Source organism: Lates calcarifer, linkage group LG12, assembly GCF_001640805.2.
Source record: "Lates calcarifer isolate ASB-BC8 linkage group LG12, TLL_Latcal_v3, whole genome shotgun sequence".
Lineage (NCBI taxonomy): Eukaryota > Metazoa > Chordata > Actinopteri > Centropomidae > Lates > Lates calcarifer.
Window position 1 is genome coordinate 18,557,142 of NC_066844.1, and position 25,283 is coordinate 18,582,424.

The window sequence follows — 25,283 nt, forward strand, 5'->3', positions numbered from 1 at the left end:
ATCTGTTAATAGAGGTTTTACAGCATTTAAAATGCAAAATGGGCAAACTGAATTCCACTGGATTTGGAACTGCGTGAGATAATTACCTGTAGAAGAACATCTGCAACAAAAAAGGACCTTAAAAAATGTCTTTTTACTGAGGCCAAAGCTGCAAGAGCACGTCTGACATCGCTATAAATCTCCCCATGTTTAAGAGCTGCAGTGTCTGAACACTGGACAAGAGCTACAACACATCAGCTGGAGGGCACAGAGCTGCAGCGCTAACACAAGGCAGCCTATCACTCAGCTGCCGTCGACTATGTGGGTTAATACACTGTGACATTACACACGTACCTCATTTTGCAGCACCAATAGACAACGGAACAACACACCTGAGGTCCAAGATTTGTAAAAGCAGCCCCAAAAGCAATTTCCTTTGAAATCACATCTTTGTCAAAGTGGTTTTTGTTAAGATTAGAGCTTTACTCAATTTGCATATTAGAAAGTACTGTACAGCTTATTCTTTTTATGCCTATGAAACTGTTTGATGTGTTTTAGTTTCTTTGATTAACTCACATCTTTATTTACTTGCTACAGGATGCAGAAAACTGCACATTTACAGAATCTGATATTTTTATTTCTTCTTTTCTGTTAATGCGAATGAAACTAATAACTGACTTTTAGCAACCTTTACTGGAAGCTTTACACAGTAAAATGCCAAAATAATCAGACTCATTGATTCCATAATTCAGGCTTAAGAATGATGCTGATTACAACAAATAAGCAAATTTAGATTTGCATTCACATCAATATTTGCATTGTGAAAGGTCATTACAGATACACACGAGCGCAGCATGTTCGAACTGACTTTAACACTGCACTGGCTGTACATACATATGTGACACACATGTTCTCATCACAACATAAACAATCCTGGAGGTCCAGCTAAGGACACAAAAAGCATTAATAAACACACATCTTTCACACACAGGTGTTTTCACACATTGTAGCTGATTAGAACTCTGCTCAGGATGACGTTTTGTGAAGCTGTGCAGGAAATTACCTGATGTTACCAAAGTGTGTGTGAGCGCAGCCCCACCAGCATTTATAACAGTGCGATTTAAGACTAAAATCAAGTTATTCCTAAAGAATCAGTGCCACTCTGATGGCTTGTAAAGGGCACAAGATAATGCAACATAGTGGAAGTTATCATATTAGCTGCATTACATGGCCTTCAGGCCTCCAGCACCACCTATTCATGAATGAATTTCTTTGTGCCGCTCTCTTGCTTGACTGAGCATTACAGTAAGCTATGATGCAACAGAACTAAAAGGAGAGTGAGAGAGATGATAATCAAGCCCAGACTGTACAAGCCTGCACAGAGACGAGGTCTGATCAGGCACAGGCAGTGAGATTTTATCCAAGATTCTGAGAACACAGAACATGGGTGGGATTCAGCTCACAATTAGGTCACAGTAGTTTATTTACTTTGCATTTGTATTTCTTTTTTGATTGTTGTGTGTTTGTTTTGTTTCATTAATGATCAGAGTAGAAGCTCAGTTAGACTAAATGTGCCTCATGTTAACACTGCAGTAGAAATTAACTGGCTCACTCAGAAATAAATTTTGTTACGTTTGAAAACTGTAAACCATCCCCATCCCCTACAGTAACTTTCAGTGCCTTCTCTTTCTACACACGTAAACATGATGTTTACAGGTAGCCTAATAATAATAATAATAATAGGAGATTTCATCAGCTATGCCTTCACTGGTGTCCTACCTTGACCCCACCTGTTAATAGGCTCCTTTAATACCTTAACGTCACGACCATAAAAACAACATCAACAATATACAGAAACGCAGTTTACCAGAGCTTTGCATCACATACAGGCATCATGTAACCAGAATAAATGTCATTACTAAAGCAATGCTATAAAAACCCAATGAACACAATTCAATAGCGCCACACAGGTCATAACAAGCAGGAGCATCAATTTAACTAATAAAATGACAAAGACGTAAACAATAAAATATAGGTAAAATGCATTTTACTCACCGAAACTGCTGATTATTTGTAGACAAATAAAAAAACTGCTTCTGTCGAGCGGACAAACTTATCCGAGAAGTACGATTGGGCAAACTCGAGTTTCAGCGTTAGCCTCCATAGCGATACAAAAGGGCTTACTGTTGGAAGTGAGACGCACAGACAACCTCTACAGCAGAACTCTACACTGAACTCTTCCTCGTCCTTCAGCCATTGTGGGTTGAGAAAACATTATTATACTAGCATGTTTTTGCGCTAATAGCTATACATGCGGTTTGCTAGCTCTGACTACCACGATCTCTGGGTATCTAATCAAATCACTGACGTTAACGCAGGCTTGTTAGAAGGCCCTGAGCTCGCCAACTTGCAGTCTGATTGGTTAAAGGATCCACGAGGCAACGGTTTCATTGCCATTCATTTTAAATTACCGGGGCATGCACTGTTGATTCTGGAGAGGAGGAGAGCTATGAGATGAAGAGAGTAGACTACTGGGAACGATTTAATACATATAGTGTTAATGGTTAAAAAAAAAAAAAAAAAACACACACACACACACACACACACAAAACACATAGAAAAATATAATTCAGTGATTGTGACAACGTTTGGGCCAGCAGAGAAGGCCTTGTTGGCCCTGACAGCCCACCACTGGATTTCATTATAGCTGATGCTGCATGTGGATTATCATTCTCTGTTTAGAGTAATAGCTCCAGAGGTGTCTTGTAGACACAACAGCAAACCAATTTTTATCCCAAAATCTGCTCATGGCTGAACTCTTTATTACACAAAGAGGCATCTATGTACTAAATCAAAAGCATGTAAACAAAGCTCTATTCAGTATACTTTTCTGTGGGAAGAAAAACATGGTTCATGAAATGTAGTCAAAGCTATCAACACATTTTATGTCCATCAGTGGATTATTACTATTACTTTCCTGAAAAGTTGTTATGTCTAGTCCACACACACACACAGACACACAGACACACACCTCATTACCACTTGACAAAGACACTAAGTGATTTGACCCCTACCCGCTCCACATGCAGCACACTGCTCATCAGTGTTCCCAATTGAGGCTGCTGATATTCACCGGTATCGATCGAGGTGTCGGAGTTTGTGGAAGGTGTAATGTTTATTGATCGTGGTGCTGGGCTCAGGTTAAGGGTAAGGTCAGTCTTTTCCATCACTCCTGAGGATTTCTTCCAGTCCTGTGGAAGAGTCCCCCTCCTCAATCAATAGCTCATTATTGTGCTTCTTCACGCAACCGTAAGGGCAAAGAAAACAAAGGTCATCCTAATGAACTTTGCTCTCTCAGTGATTGAGATCACATGCTCACTGGTGTGTTTCCTGAAAACCGAATTATAAGAATATAAAAGTTGACAAATGTTCTGTGAGGTGACTGAATAAATAGTCTTCATGCTCAATTAGTGTATGTTAACATAATACAAGCTACCATCATCTTAGTGTACACTGAATGCAAAAATGCACACACATAGATGAGCGTGAATGGAAAAAGGAGTTGTATTTTGTCCTTAGGCGAAATGATTTTCACACTGTAATTTGTAACAAATGTGATTCAACAAATGACTCTAATTATGACTAATCATAATGCTTTGTTTGGACATATTGATCATATCATGTCATTTCTTGAGACTATAACTTGTATTAAAGTTTAAGTTTTATGTTTTTATAGTTTGTGCTGCAACAGGCCAGGCACCTTGTTAACACCAGTGTGTAAATATGATTCATTATTTTTCGTGAGTGTGATTGTTTGTTTGTTTGTTTCAGTTAAATTGTGCCTCCAGCAGTTTTCCAATAGGTATTGTAGTTAACGAGCCTGAGACAGAGCCCACTCAGCTGCCTCAGTGCTCCACTTAATGTCAAGTTACCAATCAAGTGCAATCGTTCTAACACAGAGGCAGCAGCCTCTCTGCTTAGAAAAACACATTGATCTCCAAATAATTAAATCTGTGAAGAAATTAAAGTCTTTTATAAAACTGAAATATGATTATACAGGTATGTCTAGAGGACCTGCACAATAAATAGAAAGAAAAACAATCACTGCGTAAGTGCAACTGTAATGTTAAAAGATTTGACCAAAAAAGCAATAATAATGCTAAACGAAGTGGCACAAAGGTTTTAAAATGACTCTAAATGTAATGCCATCTCATGAATACCTACAAGTAAATATACAGTACTGTAGCTCAATAATAGCTTATGTTACAAAAAAGTAGGTCTGTTTGTCTGCTCTAATGATTTCTTTGTCATGTGCTTGACTTCACACATATCAAAGCATTGTTTATGAGGCAGCCATATAATTTGATATGTATGTTTGTTCCCCCTCCGGTATTGTTGGTACTTTGCACAGACCATTTCCTTTCTTTCCCACTGCGTCTTTCATATTATCCTCTAAATCACAGGCAGCAGGTTTATGTCCAGCTACAGTGTCTTTCTTGTTCTTTTCCTTTTGTATTTGTAAAAAAAAAGAAAAAGAATCTTTATATTCTTGATCACCCGCATGAGATTACAGCAGGAGGAAATAGAATGAGCCAGGTTTTTATCTCTATTGTGAACTCAGGCTTTAGCTGTATGTCTTATTCATTTGTGCTTTCTTGTGAGGTTGTAGCTCTATTCGGAGGGGGCACATTACCTGCTTTCTGAGATATATTGTCTGGTGCTGCTGACACAGAGAAATGGTTAAACGTAGAACAATAAGACCAGTGATCCTCTTCAAGGACAAACTGCTTATGGGCCATTCTATATCAGCTGCCCTGGGGTATGTAATGGCTTGTGCTTTTCTATTCTTCTGGCGCACCCCCCAACCTCCCTTTGTGCTATCAAGCTCAACATTACACATGTAACCTTAGTCAATTACAGATACATGTTCATTACTGCCTCTTATTCTGCATTAAGGGTGTCCAAATTGTTCACATCATCAGGAGAATTGACAGTTAATAACAGTGATACTGCTGCACAGCAGAGGACATCCTGATCACTCAGGAGCCAGGTGCATAATGTACGAGTGATAATAGGCTTGAGTTTGCGCTGAGACCGCTTGTTTGTCTGCAGGATAAATGCAAGATTTGTAACAACAGCAAGAGCGATTTCCTCATGTCGTCCCCAGGGAGAAAAGATGCATCACCTGTAATTGTTGTCTCGCGGTGATGTAACTGGTTTGGTGGGAACATGAATGGCTCCGACTCAAGCATTTGGCATGCGCTTTGCATCATTATTTTGAGTCAACCAAACTTTAATTCCTCTGGGACCAAATTCAAAAATTAAATGCATGAATACTGGCAGTACTCTGAGCCTCAGGTGAAGATGAACAAAAGGAAATTCTTTGTCAACCTGCCAATACAGACTTTGAGTGTTCGAGGCACATTTAAAAATACACCGCTGTACGGGGAGGAAATAGCGTACTTCAATCACCATCCTTTTTTTAAAAAAAAAAAAAAAATCCAGTAGACACATGATAGAGGACTAAGCACAAAGGCATGCATTTCACAACTTTGCAGTACTGTTTAGTCATTTTTAGGCACTCCCTCCTATCTGATTAAGAAAATAAGGGCACTATCAGTCTGAAAGAATATGTGTCAGTATTTCCTAAGTTTCTCACTCTATGTTATGAGTGGCACAGGGTGGAATGGGCTAACGCTGTGTGTCCTCTGTATGTTAACTCTGTGCATTTAGTCATTTTTAGGCACTCCCTCCTATCTGATTAAGACAATAAGGGTGCTATCAGTCTGAAAGAATATGTGTCAGCATTTCCTAAGTTTCTCACTCTATGTTATAAGTGGCACAGGGTGGAGTCGGACTAACTCTGTGTGTCCTCCTGGCTCTGTTTGTCCACCTCTGTCTTGCCAGTAATACCCTGGCTGCTTACAGTAACAGTACACATACACTTGGCGTGAACGTTTGCAACATTTGGACACATAATTTGTCGCTCTTATAGTGAGGTCTGTACAGTCTCCCTGTCCCGCCTCCTCTGCCTCCATCTCTTCCCCTTCCTACTTTCTGCGTGTGCTTCATCATGTGATTACAGATCCAGTTATACCTCACCTGCCCACCAGAGGTTTGTTTCTGAAAAATTCCCTACCGGACTTAATAACTATGCTATGTTGCAGATTCCTCCCACACCACTTTCCTGCCTTCATGATGACCTGTCCTGCACTCCTCTTCTACAGATATCCTCATTTACTGCTATGTAATATAAGGAAACTTCTACTGGTGCCCATGCCACTGGATGATGAATGTCAGAGGAGTTTAAAGGAGGTCAAGTTGTACTGCAGACATTGAGGCTGCTACACCTTTGTTCTCTTATGATAAAAGGCACAACAGTGGATGAGAAAGTGATGCAGTAAAACCCAGGTAATGCCCTTACATATAGAGGAACACCTCTACACATGCTTATTTATGCAATTATCCATGTGACAGCAGTGCAGTGCATTTCAGTCACACATATATGGATCAGGAGCCTCACTTAAAGTTCACATCAAGCATCAGAATAAGAAGTAAAGTGACTTTAACTGTGGCATGATTGTTGGTGCCAGACTGGCTGGTGTGAGTATTTCTGAAACTGCTGATCTCTTGAGATTTTCACGCATAGCAGACTCTAGAATTTACTCAGAATGGTGTGAAAAACAAAAAACATCCAGTGAGCAGGAGTTCTGTAGACGGAAACTCCTTGCACAACATGATGAACCTTGAGGCAGATGGGCTACAACAGCAGAGGACCATGACAGGTTCCACCTCTGCCAGCCAAGCACAGAAATCAGAGGCTGCAGTGGTCACTGGCTGACCAACACTGGACAGCTGAAAACTGGAAAAACTTAGCCTGGGCTGATGAATCTCAATTTCTGCTCAGGCGTGCAGATGGTAGGGTCAGAATTTAGAGTCAATAGGATACATCCAGGGACCCATCCTGCCTTGTGTCAACAGTCAAGGCTGGGTGGTGATGGTGTAATGTTTTCTTGCACACTCTGAGTCAAACAATCATGGTAATGCATAGACTATCTGAGTATTGTGATTCTTTATGGACAGTTTACATGTTCTGGTACTTCGCATGATAATACAGGTCACAAAGTCAATCTCATCTGGTCATGATGCGAGTGAGTTCAGAGTATCAGTGGACTCCCCAGTCACCAGATCCAAATTCAGTGGAAGACGATGCGGTAGAACAGAGATTGCATCAATAGGTGATAAATCTGCAGAAATGATGTGACTAAATCATGTCAACATGAATTTCAAGAAATGTTTTCAACTTGTTGTGGAATCCATACCATGAAGAGCTGCTGCTGTTCTTAGAGCAAAGGGAGGAACTACCCAGTATAAGTATGATGTTCCTAATAAAGTGCTCAGAGAGCGCATAGTGCAGAGGGGGCCACAAAACCAAACAGGAAGTGTAAAAGTTGCACAGCACTGCCACCATGTGAAATTTCAGTGAGGAAATTTCATCTTGCTGTTACTGTACAACCCTCATAAGCTTGAAATGGAGTAGTGTTCTCATCTTTCTTTCACTTATCATAACAATAACAATAATGAGAGAGAGAGGCAATCATTTCAGTTCTCAGATTTATTTTATTCAGATTGATTTGATGTCATTTGCTGCAACATTCATCAGTCATGTTGCTAAGAAGGCTTTCACAAAATAAATCTGGTTTCAACATAGTTTTAGCTTGAAGGCAAGGAAAGGCAAAACTGAGCAGGGAAACATTTGTCAGAACAGTAAAAAGGAACAAGCCAGTAACCAAGTTTAATTGTAAACACATGACGTCACATACATTTCTTATTCTTGTATCTCTAGTGACCAGATTTGGTCAATGACTTGTTCTTTTTACTAGGACCAGCACTCAAATGAAGGAATTATCAACTCAGAACAGTGTACAACAGTATACAAAGTTGACAAGGGAGAATACAGATTTTCAAATACTTTCCCTGCTTAGTTTTAACACTTCATGAAAACCCTTGTTTTTTTTTGCCTTTTTAATTATTTCTTGGATGTCAGTGCAGAGAGAAAACCAATTTTACCTTGCTAACTGACCTGGCCCTTGTGTGTTTAAGGCCAATGTTTACCTTCAGAAACTCTTAAATGATGTTGAAGTACAGAGTAAGAAAAGCAGCCAGTGATCCTTGAGACACAAATGGTGGCAGTGTAACAAAATCCAATGAGAATTTTAGTTTGTTTTTTTTTTGTCTGACATTTTAGGAATCACTGATTTTTGAGATATTTAGCTCTCTTGTTGAATATGACAGTATTGCATAGCACCCTGAGAGTGGACAGATTTAAATGAATTTCAAAAGTTTCTGAAGGGTAAGAGGGACGGCTCTCCTTTTTAATAAGGTCTTCTGGAGGATGATGTTGTGATAGTGCTTGACTTGGTGATGGTGCCACCAAAACCGCCATAACCACCAGCCATGCTGCTGTTAGCGAAGCCGAATCCACTGCTGGAGCTGGAGAGAGCTGGAGCAAGAAAAAAAACCAAGAAGTGTTATCATTTATATATCCATGTCTCAGTGTGGTCTGGTTTTTTTTTTGGTGTCACTTATGTTGATGATGATAAAGTCTAAAGTCTGAAACTTACAACCACCCGAAGAGCTCTGCTGCACGTGGATGGTTGCGCTTGAGGGTCCGCTGGCCAGTCTAATAGTGGAATAATGTAGAGTTAGTGCTTAATTCAGAGTTAAAACAAATTCTACAGCCATGGAACAACATGAAATATTCAAGTTTATCCCACCTGGTCTCCTCTCCCTCCAGCAGTTTCCTGTAGGTGGCGATTTCGATGTCCAGGGCCAGCTTGACGTTCATCAGCTCCTGGTATTCACGCACCTGGCGGGCCATGTCCTGCTTGGCTCTCTGCAGGGCGTCCTCCAGATCCTTGATGCGGAGCTTGGCATCCTTCACTGCCAGCTCACCACGCTCCTCAGCCTCTGCGATCTGAGCCTCAAGGTTTGCCCTCTGTGGAAAATTATGTCACAAATGATTTAGTAACTGCACATCCTCTTATACTGTGAAATGTGTTAACGATAGGGCCTCATCCATAAGAAGTTCTTGAAATGCACCTGTCCCTTGACGGCCTCAATCTCATTCTGAAGACGGGCGATCATGCGGTTCAGCTCAGCAATCTCAGCCTTGGTTGTGCGCAGGTCATCACCATACTGTCCAGCAGAGGACTGCATCTCCTCGTACTATTATGAAAAATATAAGAATGTGTATCACGAAGATGATCCAGAGGATTGGAGTATAAAAGCCACAGGAGATGTACCTCACTGTGTTTTTTACTCACCTTCTGTTTGTACCAGGTCTCTGCCTCAGCCTTGCTCCTGTTGGCAATATCCTCATACTGAGCACGCACTTCAGCCACAATGGAATCCATGTCAAGGTTACGGCTGTTGTCCATTTCCACAATGACAGAGGTATCCTTGATCTGGCCCTGCAGCTCACGAAGCTCCTACAGAACCAAAAGTTGATGTAAAACAGTTGACTGTTAATGTGTGGATTATCACCAGTTTTAACTCAAATGTTAATTATACTATTATACAATATGAATTATACTATTATGAAATAAGTTGTATGAGTTAGATGTTATACATAGTACATACAGCCTCATAGACGGCCCTGAGGAAGTTGATCTCATCCTGAAGAGCATCAGCCTTGGCCTCCAGCTCCACCTTGTTCATGTAGGCAGCATCAACATCCTGGAAACAAACAGGAAGTGTTAGAACTGGCCACATTAAACCTCCAGGCTAAAAGCAAACAAACAAACAAGGGCCATCTTGATGTATTTGCACCTTCTTCAGGAGCACAAACTCATTCTCTGCAGCTGCACGTTTGTTGATTTCATCCTCGTACCTGTTGGAACACAAGGCAACACGTGAGTACATCCTCTCCAGGTTGAACATGTGCTCATTATATGAGGGAAATGTTACAACTTTTGGCTGTATTATGCCAACACGCACTTCCTCTTGAAGTCCTCAACCAGGCCCTGCATGTTCTTGAGTTCTCCCTCCAGCTTAACCTTCTCATTGCCCAGTCCATCAAGCTGTCTGCGCAGGTTAGCGATGTAGGCCTCGAACATACCCTCGATGTTGGAGCGGGTGGTGGTCTGGTCCTGCAGGAGGCTCCATTTGGTCTCCAGCATCTTATTCTGCTGCTCCAGGAAACGGACCTGTGCAGATGGAAAACCAGAAAAGATTGTCAGATGTTGTTCTGAAAAAATAAAAATAATAATAATAATTACTGGATCTTCTATACTGAGTGATATATAAATAGATATTGTGGTGTGGCAGGTGCTTTAATTGTCATTAACTCTTCTCTAAATTGCTTTTGGTTTCAATGGTGATTAAAAAATTCTTATAATTTTTAAAGGGGGGGGATCAGTGCAAAAAGAATTGGAAGGGTGTGTCATTTGTGTCATCGGGTTTAAAAATGCCTCACCTTTATCTGCTTAACTGAATAGATAGCTACATATGGCCACACCCTAGACACAATTGTAACTCATGAAGGCATATCTTTATGTGCATACTGTTCAAGTAGCTGTCATAGTAAAAGGTGTAAAGGGAATATTTGAGCCTTTTAGTGCACAATTCTTCAATTCCTCTTTCTTAAATCAGATAATAGAATATGCAGATGTTTCACCAACATGTTTTATGTGGTTGTAAGTGTTTCACCTATTGTATCTCTTGTTTGGCTATGACTCAACCTGCATGCTCTGCTGAGCTATGAAGGCCACATAGTCACTCTAGCCATAAAAAAAAAAAACTGGGTGTGGCAGGTAAACCACAGAAGACAAAGCAGGACAGTGTCATGCGATGAGAGCTTTGTTTTGAGGGTTTTTGTCTGAGTGTTTAGAAAGTCTCATTCTACACAAAGGTAATCACCATAAAGGTTGCACGCAATGAAGACTGTAGTATTAAAAACAAGTGAAAGTTGATTTACACCTCTGCACTTAGCATTCTTGTTGCCCATAACAACCTGGTGATAGGTGAAATGTGCAAATGACAGACTTTGGACTCTGTGGGCATAGTGTTCTCTCTCCCAGTCTGCCAGGTGAGGGATAGGCGAGTCATTGCAATATAGTCCCCACCCATGTTTAGATAGTGGGCAGAGAGGCCGCCACAGACCAACTGTTACTTTAGGTAGATTCTGGATGAAGTTGCCAGTGTATGATGAGGTCACGATCACTAATAGACTTTGAGATTTTTATAAGCGTTCCTAATCCCAGAGGCTGTAACTCATTGATGGATACAACACCACAGAGATAAGATCCACAGCTCTCTTGCTTTGTCAGCTTTGTCAGTAAAAGGACATGCTTGCATGTTTTACTATGCTAGATGCTAAAGTTGTAATTTTCTAGACATTTCTTTTCAATTATAGGTGAAAGCAGAGCTATAAAACAGTTCACTTTTGACATCTGCTATTAGTAAATGAACCCTAGGGAGGATGCCTGTTGTCAGTGATAATGAGGCTAGTAAATTGCACATTAGACATAAGGAAGTCACACAGAGCTTACAGGAACTAACCTTGTCAATGAAGGAGGCGAAGCGGTTGTTGAGGGACTTGATCTGCTCCTTCTCCTGGTTGCGGACAGCCTGGATGGTGGGGTCAATCTCCAGGTTCAGTGGGGCCAGCAGGCTCTGGTTGACTGTGACAGCTGTGATCGGTGGTGCCATCAAAGTGCCTCCTGCTTGGCTAGAACCAAGACTGAAGCCTGAGCCACCACCACCCATCATAGTCATGCCATAACCAGAACTACTGCTGTTATACCCAGCACCAAGACCACCAAAGCTGGATCTCTTTATGGAATAGCTGGTGCTTGGTCCTGCAGTGGCCCTCCTGGTGCTGCCACCGGAGGTTACTGAGAGTGCCTTCCTTCCATACATCATTTTTATTTAGTGGTAAAGGTTGCCAACTCGTGAGCAGAAGAAAACCGAAGATGAGCAGGCTTCAAAAGGAGAGCCAAGTCCCTCTGAGTGTCTGACTGCAGACTCTGCCTGCTTTTATGGCTGTGCTGAGCCAGGGGGAGGATCCTCCTCAGCCACTTCAACCTGTACTCTCACTTTTGCTGTCCAGCCTCCCCTCCACCTCGGCCTACATGCCTCTGGCTCTGAATGACAGGAGTGGCCAATCCTGTAAAACAGGTAGGGACGGATTGTCAGAAGATAAGCCGTGACACACCCTGCACCAGGACAGGCTGAAGAGGAAGGGAGAAAGGGGTGTAGAAGCAGAATGAAAATGTGGTTATGTAAGGGAAAAGAACCTGTTTAAGTGCTCTAAAGTTTATTTTCATTTATTTTACTACATTTCAAACATCCAGTGTGGTAAAAGATACAGTTATAATTATAAAAATACAGAAAACCTTACATAAAGTCATACAAAACACACACACAAACATACATGTATACAAATACATATGACATGAAATAAAACTAATCACCTATTCATCTCCTAAATATTCCATGTGGTGTAATTTTTCACAGGATTAACTAGTGCATCAACTATGTTACTCTTTACTTTATATAGTCTGCTCATAGATTTACACAGCAGAATCAAACTAAAGACCAGTGGTAAGAAATTCAGATTCCTACTTTTCTTCCACTATATTTCAAAGCGAAATGTTCTCAACTGCATTTATTTAACAACAACACTCGCTAGTTATTTGTCAGATTGAAATTTCCATCCAAAACGTGATCTAGACAGATAAAATCTAGACAGATAAAATCAGCCAGGCCAGTTCTGACAGATATAAGATATGAATACTGATATCAGCATCCGCCTCAGAAATCAAGTATCACTGAAGTTATATTATTAAATCAGCTACTTAGTAATATGTATTGTATTCAAATTTGTTTCATATCTACATTAAAATGCTGTTTACATGTGAAAGCATGAACACTAACAATCCAGGAACATACTAAGCAATCTGTAAGGTAATAATAATTGTAGTATCATGTAAATTTTAGCCAGTCTCATAATCAAATCATGTTATTAAATTTAGGCAACTAAAACTACTTGTTTAGAAAAAGATTGTCTTTATGATTCAAAGTAAACACCATTAAGCTAGCAGGGGACAAGAGGCACATCACAGTCTCCAGCATCTTAGTCAAACACTTTGTAAGGCCATACTTCCACCCTGACCTCTTCCCTATGGCTTTTACTGCAGTATAAGGATGTTGCACTACTCCCTGGTTTCTCACTCAATGTGAACATGCAGTATATTGACGGGGGGATAATGTAACATTTAAGAGAATACACAATAAATTCTTCCACCTACAAATGAAAAATTCATTCATAAGCAACATGACTCACTAGCGCTCAGTTCAGTTCACTGACAACCCTCCCAGCAAAAGTTACACTAACTCACTTTAAACATATGACCAGTGCTGCTATTACATTTTTCAATCTCTCTTCTATCCAGGACTGAATTAGTTTGGTTATAGCAGGACAAGTTCACTCTGACTCAGTGTCTACATATTACCAAGGAGAAAGTGTTCCACAATCATCTTGTCACCTGCAGGTCTGTAAACACTCTGTTGCTGCTCAAATTCTTTTGAGCATTAGTGTGTTGTGGCTCCAAGCCAGGACTGAGCACACTGGTCAACCCACACCACAGCCAACAAGATTTATGCACAAACCTGAAACCTGAAAATTTCACTCCAAATATAAGTTGGAAAAAAAAAAAAACAACATTATTTTTCAAACATACAAGTTTCAAACTAAACCAGAGATTTCTGTTCTGCCTTGTACATTGAACTGAAACACTTATATTTTAAATCAGAGACATCTATGATATTCTAGTAGATTAATACCAAGGCTAAACCACTAGTATAAAGTATTATTAAAGATTATTCAAACAAATGCCTTAAGCAGAGTTGTGTCTCATTAAAGTCCAGTTATAACAGCAAGAAAAAAAGGCTTTAATGCCACCAAAGATTATATGCTGAAGACTCACAGCATAGTTCATTGTGTTTTGTTTTGTGGGGGCATCCTTGTTCTGTTAAAAACAATCATGAATCAGTGATACACATGACAGATTTAGTGGTTGTTTTTGCACTGGAAACATTTCACCACACCCCTCTGTTCCAGACTCAAGTACTACCACTCTTATTTCTTCCCTCTGCACCTTTGCTGTAGGTGAGGCCTGCGTTCTTCTTCATTCTTCCCCAACTTTTCACATGCACATGCCTTCAATTTCTACCATGGTGTGGAACTTTACTCTAAAGCTCAAATCTCTGCTGTCCCACAGCTATTTGGAGAAAATTTATGTGCTAGTTTTGCCTCTTACTGAGATTCAAACAGATGCACTAAAGTCAATGAGAAACTGAGAATTGTTTGACCTTTCAATTAATAATAACCACACACACCTGTATCTCTCTCACTATTTTCTCATGCTGTGCAATTTGTAACACAAATACTCCATACACATACTTGAGTACCACATGATGGCAATAAATCAGAACCACACAATAGTGATGAGCGACGTGGTGAGGCCCCTACAAATGGCCGGGACTACTGCATTATTGAAGAGCACGATAAATGTGAACTAAAGAGCAGTGAGGTTGCAGTGGGGCAGCAAAAGGTTCAGAGAAAAACCCGCTGCTGGCGTAACCTGAAGAAAAGGTGGACGCAGATCACAATCGTTGCAAGCTTTGTCTGTGCTTGTTTGAAAAGTCATTGGTCATGGACTGTCATAAATTAAGAACTCAAGTCCGGTCAAGTCTGGCTTACAAGAAGCACCTCAATATCCATAGTCTCATGCACCAAGTTTAAGTTCATGCTGCTAGATGTGTGTGATGATACATAGGTTTAAGAAACTTTATGAACTTTATGAAACTGGAGCAGTATTTAAAAATGTGACCATGTGTGTCAGTAGGTGGGGCAGAGTGAGGGTTATTAGTTCATGCAATGTGTAACAATGCTGCGTCCGTCTGTTAATGTGTTTGCATTATTTCTTATGGGACTGTGAATTGCCTTAAAGCAGTCATCCACCATGTAAAAATACTCTCCATGGAAAGGCATTTGCCTCATCATGACATTGTTTTTTTTGTAACACTCATGTGAACAAATACAAATGGGTGTAAACATATGCAAAAACATGTACAGGTACACACACACACACACACACACACACACACACACACACACACACACACACACACACACACACACAAACAAACAAACAGTATTTCTGAGAGTCAATCAAAAACCATCAAAAAGTACAAATCACTTCATAAGTTTTATTCATAGTGCAATGACTGCTTATCCTTCTCCCTCTCTTTGTTTATCTTCTACATAGCCTCCATTGCTTAGCTGATCATTTCTGTCAACCTTTACAGTTGATTATTTGAGTAAATTTACTGGCACTCATAAAAAGTTAAGCAATTGCACAGTAATAGACTTTGAGCCCTGAATGAATATTTTTCTCAAGAGGACAAATGTCAAGAATGTCTTTAAAAGTCAAGTCAATGAAAGTGTTAACTGCCTCAGCTTCTGCCTGTCCTGCATCTGGACAAAATTTTGATTGGCTTCATCTCGTATCTCGACTTAAACAAAACCAAGTCACTTAGCATAACCTACTTAAAAGGCTTTCCCTTTGTACTTCTGCAGTATCTATAAACTGGGTGTGGGCACTTCACAATGTCTGAGGTGTAGTTTGGCGGCTCATTCTTCTTTGTACCGAATATTTGAATGAGAGGCCGTGCAGAAAACTGAGGTGTCACAGACTGATTCAGTAATGCAAGACAGAGTTTGTAGTGTGAATGAAAGCCATGCTCAGACTGTAAATGTCTGCTCCCCATGCCTGACATATATATACTGTATTTTATGACTGGTATGTAATATGTCGTTTAAGGCAATACCTCTTTTCCTCTCAGTGTTACAGTACAGACACAAATCAAAGGATTGAGTTAAGACTTGTAAGTTTTTTTTTAAAAGGGAGGTCAGGCCATAGGTCAAAGAGGTGCAACTAGCACTTCTATATCATATTCACGCAACATAATATGGTACATATCTACATTTGTGCTGCAGCAGTCCAGGACAGCATGTCCATACTGTTGGTGTTCTGCTTATGAGGTGCAGATGAATTGACTGTTTTGTCATCCTTGCAACACCTAAATATTTCTTTGCACAGAGGCATTGACAAACATGTACACACACACACACACACACACACACACACACACACACACACACACAAATCTTATCTTTCATCATCTAGCTCTAGGCATCCTTCCACACCTTCTTATAGTACACACAGTAAAAGTGGTTACTGACCTCCACTGACTGCACATTGCACACATCACTAAATGCAAATAGATGCAAAATAAATCTCTAAACTTACTGGATGGTTTTTAGGACTACAGTGTACTTGATGGATTTGGTATCAGCATTAAAATTAATGCACACAGATAGCTGGATATAGCCTCTCCTCTCCTCCTTAATATTCTTTTTTGAATTTAGAAAAACAGGTTCTTCTTTAGTCTGTGAAAGAAACTGTGGTAATAAAAATGAAGATTGATGGCGTTGTTAGTATCCTCACACCCAAAGACCACTGACGCTGCTTTCACTGACAAAACAGGGAATTCTACTTGTCAGGCACTAAATTGGTTCCTGTCCTGTGCTTTAGGCGCGGTGATCGTAACTTTCTTTGCTGTTTCAACAGCTTTGCCTCTGGATGCTGAAACCTGTTGAACAGCTCCAGCTTTCCATGTCTTGGGGTAATTTACTTTGTCTCATGTTTGTTTAAAGTAAATTCTTTAGTTAACATACTTCACAAACACACTCTGCAGTTGTTAATGCAGCAGTTCAGTCACACAGGAAAGGCCAATGATCATTATCCAGCTATTATCACTGATTAAAACAAGACCACTGCTTAGATTATTAGATCTACAACTAGACATTTTTAAATGGCAGGTGTGGCATGTGTCCATAATTAAAATTTTCCTGAGAACATAGTTGTTGCAAATCCTTTTAAGTGTTGATCCAATCACTTTCATATCTGATGAGCATTATCTTTGGGTGGAGCACATTTTTGTCAAAGCAAGTCACAGATTGTGAGTTTGATGGTCATGAATCTTTGCAGACATCATGAGACAGTGACTCTGACTTATAAGTGGAGTAGTAAAAATATACACATATTTACAGCTATAAAAGACAGCTTTAAACTTGAATTTATGTTGATTGACAAAAACTGAGGCCTTCAAACCCAACTGAATTTCAGTGGTGCGCTTAGGGTCTTCTGTCTTATACTGACATTATTTCTCAAATACCAACCTTTACGTATTTTGGCTACAGTGCTCTGTGGAAACATATTTTACATTTAGGCATGCAGCTCTTGAACCACTGGTTGTAGAAACATTATTCTGCATTCAAAAATCCCTATAAACCCTTCCTACCTTCAAATAAATTAAAGAATGTATGCTGTACAAGTATAGAAGGTATGACTATGAACTCCATAGTTAGGAATAATCAGCTACTTCCTCTAATTATGAGAAAATTTTTGTGAGAAAATTCTCATGGGAACACATTGTCTTGATTATTAATGGAATGTAAAGGATTCAGTCAACCACAAGCACAGAGTGACTGGTTAAACTGGTATCTGTGCCTTGCCAGTGAGGAGAACCTTTAACTGCATGGCTGTGTCGCATTAGTCATTATACTCGCATGTGTATTATATTCTTTATTGTTCCGGTGGCAGCATTATTTGAGCATGGAATGCTTTGCTTCTGTGTCACTCAAACACAAACACACTTGCACGGTAAGATAATGCGGCAGTGACGGCATGACTCTGATCTGGGGGAGGATCAAGTTCCTGCATGTCTGCCTTCAACTTCTTTGCTCCGTATTTCAATCCAGTGTATGTTAAGCATACGCTTTTCGGTGGCACAGTATTGCACACATTAAGTGCTGTGCCACGTCCCCCTGTGTTTTCACTGTAACATCACAGAAGTGGGTGATAATACTGTGCTCACTGGAGCTTCTTTGCAGCAAAGTTCAGAAAAATCAGATGCTGAAAAGATGCACCAGGATCTGAATGAGTTTGACCATGCTATTCATTGACTGTAATGAAGAATAATGCAAAAACACAAAAGGGAAAATCTGAAGCCTTTAGACACACAGACACACCCCTCTATGCTTGTTTTGGCATTCTCATAAGGTTGTGGGTGTGTTCATCATGAAGGAGTATTGTTGAATTGGATTTTAATCTGAGCCTCACAGTTTCACCACCTGCAAGAGGTAAACGCCCTTACAACATAGTGGCCGCAAGTCATGCATGGAAATATCTTGCAGAAGCCAACTGAAGAGAATGTGGTTGACCCGCAATGGATTTGTAGAACAAAAAGGGTAGTTAACACAACAATGAGTATCTCATGGAAGTTTCTCAAACAAGTTGTCACTATGAAGCATTTCATTGCAGAGTTGCCAGCACTTGCTGATTTTACAAAGTCAAGTTCACTGGAATCCACATTGTTTGTTTAAATATCACCAGGAGATATTACTTTACCATTCTGGACTTTAGCACCTTACTAATAGCCCACACACACACACATGCCGCCTCACTATAATTGTGCTAAGGCATGGGAACGCTGGCATAAACTGCAGTCTGACTGGATGACTCACTCTCTGTCAGACAGGGAAGATCATGAAAGTTATCTAGCCAAATAAAAACCTAGCAACGGAGTCATTCACTTGTGTGTGCTTGTGTGAGTGGGAATCCGAAAACAGCTTGCTTTTACATGATGTCATATACGGTATCTGTGATTGTACAGTGTTTTTCTGGTTTTGTGTTTTTTGTAGACAAAGGATTAAAAAAAAATAAGCACAGTCAGTATCACAGATTATCAAAAGCATGGTAACAAATGGCCTTCTTTGCAATGATAAAACCAGCAGATTTGCTTGTTTGGCAGTTTTTGCCAGTGGAGTATGTGGCTCAAAGGATGGCAAGTATTGGTCTGTCAGTCCACTTGTATTTGTCCAGACATATTCAAAGACATTGCATGCCATTTGTACAGATAGTAGAGAAGAATACTACTGAATTCTACCAACTCAGGTGATTCGCAGGCTGTTCATCTTACAACATAATCAGGCGAAAGTTTTAATTTGTCCAGAGCTTTGGTTTATGACCAAATAGAGTAGCGCAGGAATGAGTCCTAAAACTCAGAAGTAAAGAAACATTTTAGCACTTCCAGTTTCCTTGTCCCAAAGTCAGTGGGTTTTTTGAATGGGTGTTAGTTGGCTGAAATAGGCCTAAGGTCTGTCATACCATTACTACCTTTCTAACATTAGTTTTTTGCTTCTGTTGATTGTATTTAGGCTTCAAAAATTGGAAAAGTGGTGGTCATTTATGAAGATTATCTTGCTGAACAAAATGTGTCAGTCAAACTTTTGTTTCTTCCAGAGTTTATTTTCCACAAGAATCGTAAAGCTGGGGCAGGCCTACAAAAATACTCTACACCAATTAATAACATTCCCATCAACCTCAGTACTTAGTACTAATTAAAAAAATGTTAGCATGCCAACAGTCTAAATTAAGATGGTGAACCTACCAGAACCTGAGCATGTTAGCATGCTAACATTAGAATTTAGGACCGAGCACCACTGTGCCTAAGTAGGCCTACAGCCTCACAGAACCTCAGGCGTGGCTCTACACTACCCCTGCATGAAAAAGCTGAATGTAACCAGCCTGGCAAACCAGTGGGGGTGCCAACACAGAGGGCTCTGGCAAAGAAAACACAAGGTTGTCCGACAACTTGCTGCAATGCAACATCATCCAGCAAGGTACTGCGTATCACATATGTGCAAGTACACATTCATACAAGATTATTTTATATTTTTGTATCACATGACAAAAGATAAAATAGTTGCCGGTTTCTATTTAATTGTCTCACTGCTATCTCAAAAAATTAGCCCCAACTGTTTTTGGTTGCCCACTTTTGTTGGACCAAAGTGACATAGAAATGTCCTGTATTCTTTCAGTATTTTAATAAGTCATTTTCCATTCTTTGAGTTAACCATAATCTGCATCCAATTTCTTGCTTTAGGCAGTTCAGGGGCCAAAGTGCTTGACAGTCATTTACAACACAGACACAATTGTCTAAATAGGTCTGAGTGCTCTGCCTGCAGTGAACACATTCCTGGGACACCACCCACCCATCAGTCAGAGATTGAGTACTACCATTGGTTTAACAGTAAATCAATACAACATACTGTAGAGGTCATGCACTTGTCTCAGCCTACTCATCCATCACCTGTTTCAATAGATATTAGTAAAAAAATTTACCACTGTATGGTTTATAAATACACTGAGACCTACAGAATCTGTCTACAAATCAAGTCATAAAGGGTGTGGCTACTCAGTAGCTGCTAAGCTGTCATGGGTTAAAGGCCCCTATAGAGAGTGAAACCTGTTTGGTGTTGCAACTGGGTTTCCCATTCACAAGATCTAAGAGAGTTAAAGGTATGAAATTATTGTTTTGTGGCTTATTACGCCAGAACTACAATGACCTGAAAGTTTGAAATGTTCTGTGTAAGCATTTACACCTGTCATAGCTTATACTTTGACAAGGCTTGTCAAATGTACTTCAAGTATTCATTTTTGATCTTTTCCATTCAAGCAGACATTTTTGAAGTAAAGCTGTCTAAAGCAGATTACAACTATCTAAATATCCTAAAATAGTGGAGTATGAAATGAAAAATTACAGACTAGATTATTCTCCCACAATTCACTTGATGTATAACCACGTTGTGTTATTGTTGCTGCTGTTCCTAGCAACCACTGTCATGTTGTTACATTACTCATCACTTCCATATAAGTCCCTTTTTTGAGGCCGTGCGGATTTGTGTGTGTGTGTGTGTGTGTGTGTGTGCATGTACATAAATGATGACATAGGTTTGGATCATCATTTATAACTGCCACTCCTTGCCATTCATGTGAGAATTTGTGAAAAGTTGTCCAACAAAGATTTAGAGTAAATAAATACACTGTAAATGATACAATATAAAAGGACAAAAAAAATTGCTGCCAGACTCCCGGGCACATACCTGCATATCTGCATGTTTGAACAGGTAAAAGAAAAGTGAGAATGTGTCATCAAACCACTCCACCCTTTTTCACCTACAGAATGCTACACTTGATAGTAGGAAATTATTAACTTGTGCTCGTAAACCACACTCTGTCAACAGGATGCCAGAACTTTGCAACTTATCAGTGCTCCAGTTGACTGAACAAAGTTTGATAACTTTAAAATGTACACTGTAAAATAACAGATATTACAGTGGAGAAGTCATCTGCACTTAAAAAAAAAAAAAAAAAAGACTGTACCATAAGATAATTAAAAAAATTAACTAATGATGTCTGCCATCAGTGCAGATCTTAAGGTTGAACATGGATTTGTTAGAGTAGGTGTTGGCCAGATTTTGGCCACAAAACAAAACAAAACGCACAATAAGCTTCCTCTTAGAGGGAATTCCCTTCATAATAAGTTTTGGATGGATGGTCACAGAGTCCTAACCACAGAGGAGTGCAAAGATGGCACCAGATGAAAGGTCACTGGGTCACAATAATCAAGAATATAAATGAACATCCCCATTTACAGAAACATCAATATCCACTTGGATTAAATAAATGCAACATCATCATGAAGTCTTTCAAAGAAAAATCTGTAAACTCAACTCCAATTAAACCAGTTTTTACGTTAAAAAGTTTGTGCAGGAGTGGGAGAATTTGGTCTGACACACCTCTACATTCTTTACAGTGAAAGTTTCATGTGAGAAACAGACATGAATACTATTAACAGACTGTTGTGCACACCTACAGTTTCTATCAGAAATGAACATCAAGATTAAGTTTGCAGATCTTTCAGATCATAACTTAGATACATAACTGGAACCAAACTGGTCCAGCTGACAGGTTCGTCAGAGTTATGCAGTAACTCAACTAAAGTGTCCATCCTCTCCTGCCCTCAAGAGATGGCCTGCACAGACTGAATGACTTGACAGTCAGTTGTGAATATTCAAAATTTTCTCTGAAACACCTGACAAGTCCTAGCCTGCCTGGGTTCAGGTTTATACCATTTCAAGAGTTTCTCTTTGACAAAATGAATTGAAGGTCATGCATTCCCCACAGAATGTCAGGAAATGTCATATCCACAGCCCCTTTAATCGCTTATTGTAAAAAAGCATGAATCTAAAGGTCACACAAAGCTAACTAATCCACATATAGTCTAATTCAAACACAGAACATAGATTGATTATTCATTATTCACACAATAATAGCGAGTCAATAATAATAATAAATGACCAAACAAAGTTTGTTAACCTTTTTAAACAGTGTACTCTAACATGGGGGGACATGAAAAATGTTAAACTTCATTTAATAGCCAACTGAACCTTTGGGTTTGGGGATGGGGAAGTTTCTCCCATCACAAAGAACTAACTTATGATGTCTTACATAAATGCAGATCTGTAGGTTGAACATTGATTTAGACTTGTGATAGTAGGTGTGGGCCAGATTTAAGCCATGATGAAACAAAATGTAAAATAAGCTTTGCCTCAGAGGGTAATTGTCATAGAATCCTACCAGTGGTGGGGCACTATGTTTGCACCAGATTAAAGGTCAGTGGGTAACAAAAATCAAGAGTACAAATGACCCACTAGAGAAACATCATTTTAGGGACTTACCATCAACATCGCACCTGTATTAAATACATTTTTCAGCAAGTATCTGCACGTATGTGGTGGAGAGTAAATGTAACATGCTATTAATTATACCTTGGTATCAATCTATAAAAACAATCAGAGATCTTGTAAAGAAAAATCAATAACTCAGTAATTTAATTTAAAAGTTCATGCAGGAGCTGGAGAAATTACCTTGACACACCCACAAGTTATGTGTGAGAAACACACACAAATAAACACAGTGTTTGTACACACCCACAAGTATCTCTGTCAGAGCTAAACATCAGTGACTAAGTTTGCAGGACAGGCCCACACCTTGAGTTGAGTGATTTACAGATCATAAAATGAAACAAACCCTGAATAGTCGAGTTCGGCACACACCTTTCATGCCATGTTCAGGCCATAATAATCAGTGACTGCAAGTTACCCAGTGATGATGATTGAGTGGCATCACGCAGTGACAGCACATCTTATGTCACCTCTTGTCATTTTAACACATAGCTTTTGTTGAGAGATCGTTTTCTGTTGACATTACAGAAAAATCTGAGGGGAAAAAAATGACATTACAAACACTTTTGTGTCTCACAGACCAAAGAAACACTTGCACATGCAGAACAGACAAGGTTATGCAACTTTCCTATCATGCTGTTATCATATCTGTGGAGTAAAATGATTGTTAATCTAACTATTTGTGTCTGCCACATTGTTGAATTGTAATTCTAAGCAACTCTGGAAACATCCTCTGAGGTCGGATACCATCTACCAGTTAGAGCTACACACCCAGTGCTAATCAAACACCACCCTTGGGGCAGGGCAGCTTAGTTCTGTCAGATCATACCTTAGATAAATGGAACCACACTGGTCCAGTTGACAGGTTCACCCAGCTGTCAGGTGCCCCAGAGTTATGCAGTAACCCAACCAAAGTATCTTTCCACTCCTGCCCTCAAGAGATGGCCTGCAGGGACTGGATGACTTGTCAATCACTTTCAGAGGAAAATGACAGATGATGTTAGTTTGAAGTTTAACAGTATTGTTAAACCGTCTAGCTTCTCTGGCAGGTCAAAGAAACCAAGCGTGAAATACTTTGAATGGTTGACAAGGCTGCAACAGTGAAGGTGTGACCTTAATACCTTCATTTTTTCAAATGACTTTTACTTTTACCATTATGCGCCTGATATGGCAGAAATGTATCTGTTGATGAGCAAAAAATTTGCAGTTGTTGACCTTTGTTGTCTGTTGTCTGAGTATGCTGTCACCTGAAACCTACCAATAAGTACAGCGCAGCATGCACATGGCGGTGTCATCCTGTGATGCAATACATGGCCCCAGGTTTCATGTTTGTCAATTAGTTTGTGGTAATTAGATTGTTATCAAATTAAGTGAAGCTTGAAGGCAAGTTCACGCAGACAGCAAATTGCACTGCTGCATCTGCGTGTGACATGCCCTTATCCAAGGCACCTTTACAACTTGTCCGTTCAAGCTTTTAAAAATGCCTCTGCCAGTGCTGCTGCAGCTTCATTGCTCTGCAGTTATCTCCACAATCATCACTGATTTGGCTGCATCCACCACAGGCTCTGACTCCAGACTTTAGAGGAATACATTAACTACACTGCTTTGCTGTCTCCACATTTATACACTCACTGAATAACTGGACTTGATTTAGGAATATGCACCATGTGAACACAGTTATAAACTAAAACAATTTAGCACCCCTCAGGCCCTCTAGTTCACAGGGCCACAAGATTAAGTAACAATGTAGGTGGAGCTGATAAATGACTTGATATTTGCGTGTTTTCAGAGACACTTGATGTGTGTTTGAGCTTTTTTTTTGTTTGTTTCTTGTTTAGATTCTTTTCATAATTATTGTCCATTTCATTGGTCCTGTCTTTAATGCATCTCTTATGACTTTCCTTTTGATAAATGATCAGTTGTATATAGTGTCTCATTTTTTATTTCAGTGGCTAGGTGGGAAATATGTTGGCTGGGCCTCTTGCCTGGTTGGACAATGCAATCTTGCATAGGCCATAATAGATAAAAACAAAACAAAACAGACAATAATATGGGATATAGTACATATCTCATGTTTTGCTGGTAAGAATGACATTAAGGCACTTTATCATGTTATAAGAGATTTTGTATAAGCAACATTACCAAAAGCCAGACACAAAGTTTTGACCCACAAAATAATTAAGGAGTCAAGATGTTCTTGAAAGCGGCTTTTAAGAACTCTTCTTACTGAAAGAACTGGTGGACAAGCTGCAGAAAGACAAAACAAAGAAGATATCGTGCATGGCAGATTTGAGAGGGAGAAGGCCTTGTCATGTCAAATCTCAAGCTTTCTAAGGCAAGTCTCAGAAATTGATTTTAGATTTTACCTCTGCTTCTGACCGTGTAAACATGCTCAGTTTAGACAAGACTGCATAATGTAGGGATTAACAGAAGATTCCTGCTCTGGATTGGGGATTTTCTTCCACAGGCGACTACAGACAGTCTGTCTCAGTGGATCCATGTCTTATGAGATCCCATAGGTTTGAATTTTTGCTCCAATTTATCTCTGAAATTGTAATTCAAAACCTGTACTATGCACTAA

At 39.7% G+C, this 25,283-nt stretch overlaps 1 protein-coding gene across 1 annotated transcript; it reads right to left on the bottom strand.

The window, feature by feature from the left end:
• Positions 1–7,579: 7,579 nt before the first annotated feature.
• On the bottom strand, positions 7,580–12,009 carry LOC108884038 (keratin, type II cytoskeletal 8). The gene is made up of 9 exons (XM_018677653.2): positions 11,542–12,009; positions 9,979–10,187; positions 9,811–9,871; positions 9,622–9,717; positions 9,306–9,470; positions 9,082–9,207; positions 8,757–8,977; positions 8,604–8,662; positions 7,580–8,482 (listed from the first exon to the last, which is right to left on the bottom strand). The coding sequence occupies exons 1-9, from the start codon at positions 11,902–11,904 to the stop codon at positions 8,355–8,357; spliced, it is 1,428 nt and encodes a 475-aa protein (XP_018533169.1). The 5' UTR covers positions 11,905–12,009; the 3' UTR covers positions 7,580–8,354.
• Positions 12,010–25,283: the final 13,274 nt, after the last annotated feature.